Source organism: Bison bison, unplaced genomic scaffold (assembly GCF_000754665.1).
Source record: "Bison bison bison isolate TAMUID 2011002044 unplaced genomic scaffold, Bison_UMD1.0 scf7180017851927, whole genome shotgun sequence".
NCBI lineage: Eukaryota > Metazoa > Chordata > Mammalia > Artiodactyla > Bovidae > Bison > Bison bison.
The window spans coordinates 2052-4178 of NW_011482500.1; the positions used below are offsets into that span (position 1 = coordinate 2052).

The 2127-nt window shown below is 51.8% G+C and overlaps 1 protein-coding gene across 1 annotated transcript in view; it reads right to left on the minus strand.

The window, feature by feature from the left end:
- The window catches only part of LOC104997429 (xaa-Pro aminopeptidase 2-like), a 7010-nt gene that overhangs the window by 1847 nt on the left and 3036 nt on the right, over window positions 1–2127 (minus strand). The window contains exons 3-5 of the mRNA XM_010852151.1: window positions 1919–2000; window positions 1441–1636; window positions 579–668 (exon numbers count right to left, since the gene is read on the minus strand). Coding sequence (XP_010850453.1) covers window positions 579–668; window positions 1441–1636; window positions 1919–2000 — 368 coding nt within the window. The remainder of the gene's footprint in view (window positions 1–578; window positions 669–1440; window positions 1637–1918; window positions 2001–2127) is intronic.

Genomic DNA, 2127 nt, shown 5'->3' on the forward strand with positions numbered 1-2127 from the left:
GTTCAATCCTTGGGTTGGGAAGATACCCTGGAGGAGGAAATGATAACCTACTCCAGTGTTCTTGCCTGGTGGGCTACAGTTTAAGGGGTCACAAAGAGTCAGACACAACTGAGTGATTAAGCACGCACATGTTGTATATAGTTATATTATGTATTACAATTAATATATTTAAACATATTATTATTTATACTATATAATGTAGATATATATGTCTTTAATTATCATAACAATCCTCTGCTGCTATGATAGTTACATAGTTACAGCTATGATCCTCATTTCATAGAGGAGGTAACTAGGCCCAGAGAGGTGAAGTGACTTACCTAAGGTCACACAGCTAGGAGGTGGCTAGAGGAACTAGGATTTGAACTCAGACACTATAGCTCTGGGGCTCAGGTTCTAAACCACCGAACCAAGCTGTGAGTGAGGGGGTGGAGCATAAGTGGGTGTCCAGGAGTTTGGTGTCCACTTCTGTGTTTCACTAAGGACCTTCTTGAGGCTCCTTGCACATGGTCTCCTTTCTAACCCATCAGACTGGGAGCTCCCCAGAGGCCTGTGTGTCTGCCTGCCCATGGACTTACGTGACTGGCCCTGAGGAGGGTTTGCTCCTTGCTGTTTTTCACCGCCTTGGTTACCATCACTGGGGAGTAGGTGTCTTCTAGGAGCTTCTCCTGTGAGAAGCAGAGAGGAGATGGTCTGGGAGGCCTGTCTAGGGCATGGTGGGGTTTGAAAACGATTGGCAGGAAATCCTGGCTTAGATGAGAGTTGCCATTTCCTGGAGTGGCAGTGCCCTTCCTGTGTGTGCTTTCTGACTATGCAGGGCTTTCCTAGTCTTCTCTGTCCAGCCTAACCTTCCCTCTCTCCCTCCCTCCCTTGCTTCCTCCTCCCTCCCTGGTCCTGGATCCCCACAGTGCTCTGGGATGGATGCGAGCCTGGCCCTTGCCAGTTGTGGGCTGTTCGGACAGTCTACTTCCTGCACATCTCGTATCATAACAGCTGCCACTTACTGAGAGCCTGCCCTGCTGCAGGCACTGGGCTTTATATGCACTGTCTCCTTTTAAGCTCCTCAGAGCAATTCTTTTGAGGTTGTGACTCTTAGTGTCACTTTACAGGTGAGGAAGCAGAGGCCTGGACTGACAAAGTCACTCATCCAAGGTCCTGGCACAGTCAGTTCTCCGTTTCTCATTTGGTGACCTCAGAGCCTCTGCTTCCCCAGCCTTTGTGACAATGTCTAGGCTCTCTGTGGACAATGTCCTGCTGCTGTTTCTCCTGTCTCTTTCCAGGGAGGCCTAGAAGGGGACTCACTGCACCACTGCTGACTGACCAATTGCCAGAATGGCCAAGGGGCTGTCCCCCCTTCCCTGTTAGATTGAGACTTATCGGGGCTCTTGGTGGGGGTAAGGGGGATGGTGCCTGGCATGAGCCGGGGCCTGGCAAACCCACCTTGGGTATCACTTCATAGAGCCCATATGAGGTATAGCTGGTCCCGATCCAGACCTTCACGTCTCCTGAGGTGTAAGCCTGGACACTGTCACGGACTTGGCCATAGTCTTCGACTTGTACACACAGGGGACCCGTGCAGCTAGAGTTCAGGTACTGCAAGGTCTCAGAGCTGAAGCGACTCTTGTTTGCAAATAACCTGGGTGGATAGGGAAGACTAGGAGGGTCCAGAAGTCTCTAAGGGCAATGCAAAAGACCAGAGGCCCTGTATTCCTGGAGGTCAGAGGTGGCCCGTACCAGGCAACTGTGCAGACCAGATTTGGAGTATGTGGGAACAGAGGTCAAGGGGGTCAGGAAAAGGTGATCAGAGGCTTCATAGAGGGTCCTGCAGGGGCAGGCACCCCACTTCTGGGAAGGCTGCAGGTCGGGGCTGTGAGGGGTTGGAGGAAGTCACTAACCGCAAGCGAAGGACAAGTCCTACCTGATGGAGGAGTCAGTGAGCAGCGTGTAGGAATAGAAGAAGGGATTATAAGGGATGTCACTGCCACGCAGGTTGAAGAGCCCTGGGGAAGAGAATGGATGGGGCCTACCTGAAGCTGACCCGCCTGAGGCAATTGCAAATGGCGCCTTTTGCCCTCTAGCTTGCTTTGGCGCCCAAAGATCCCCAGCAGCATGCCTACTCGCATCTTC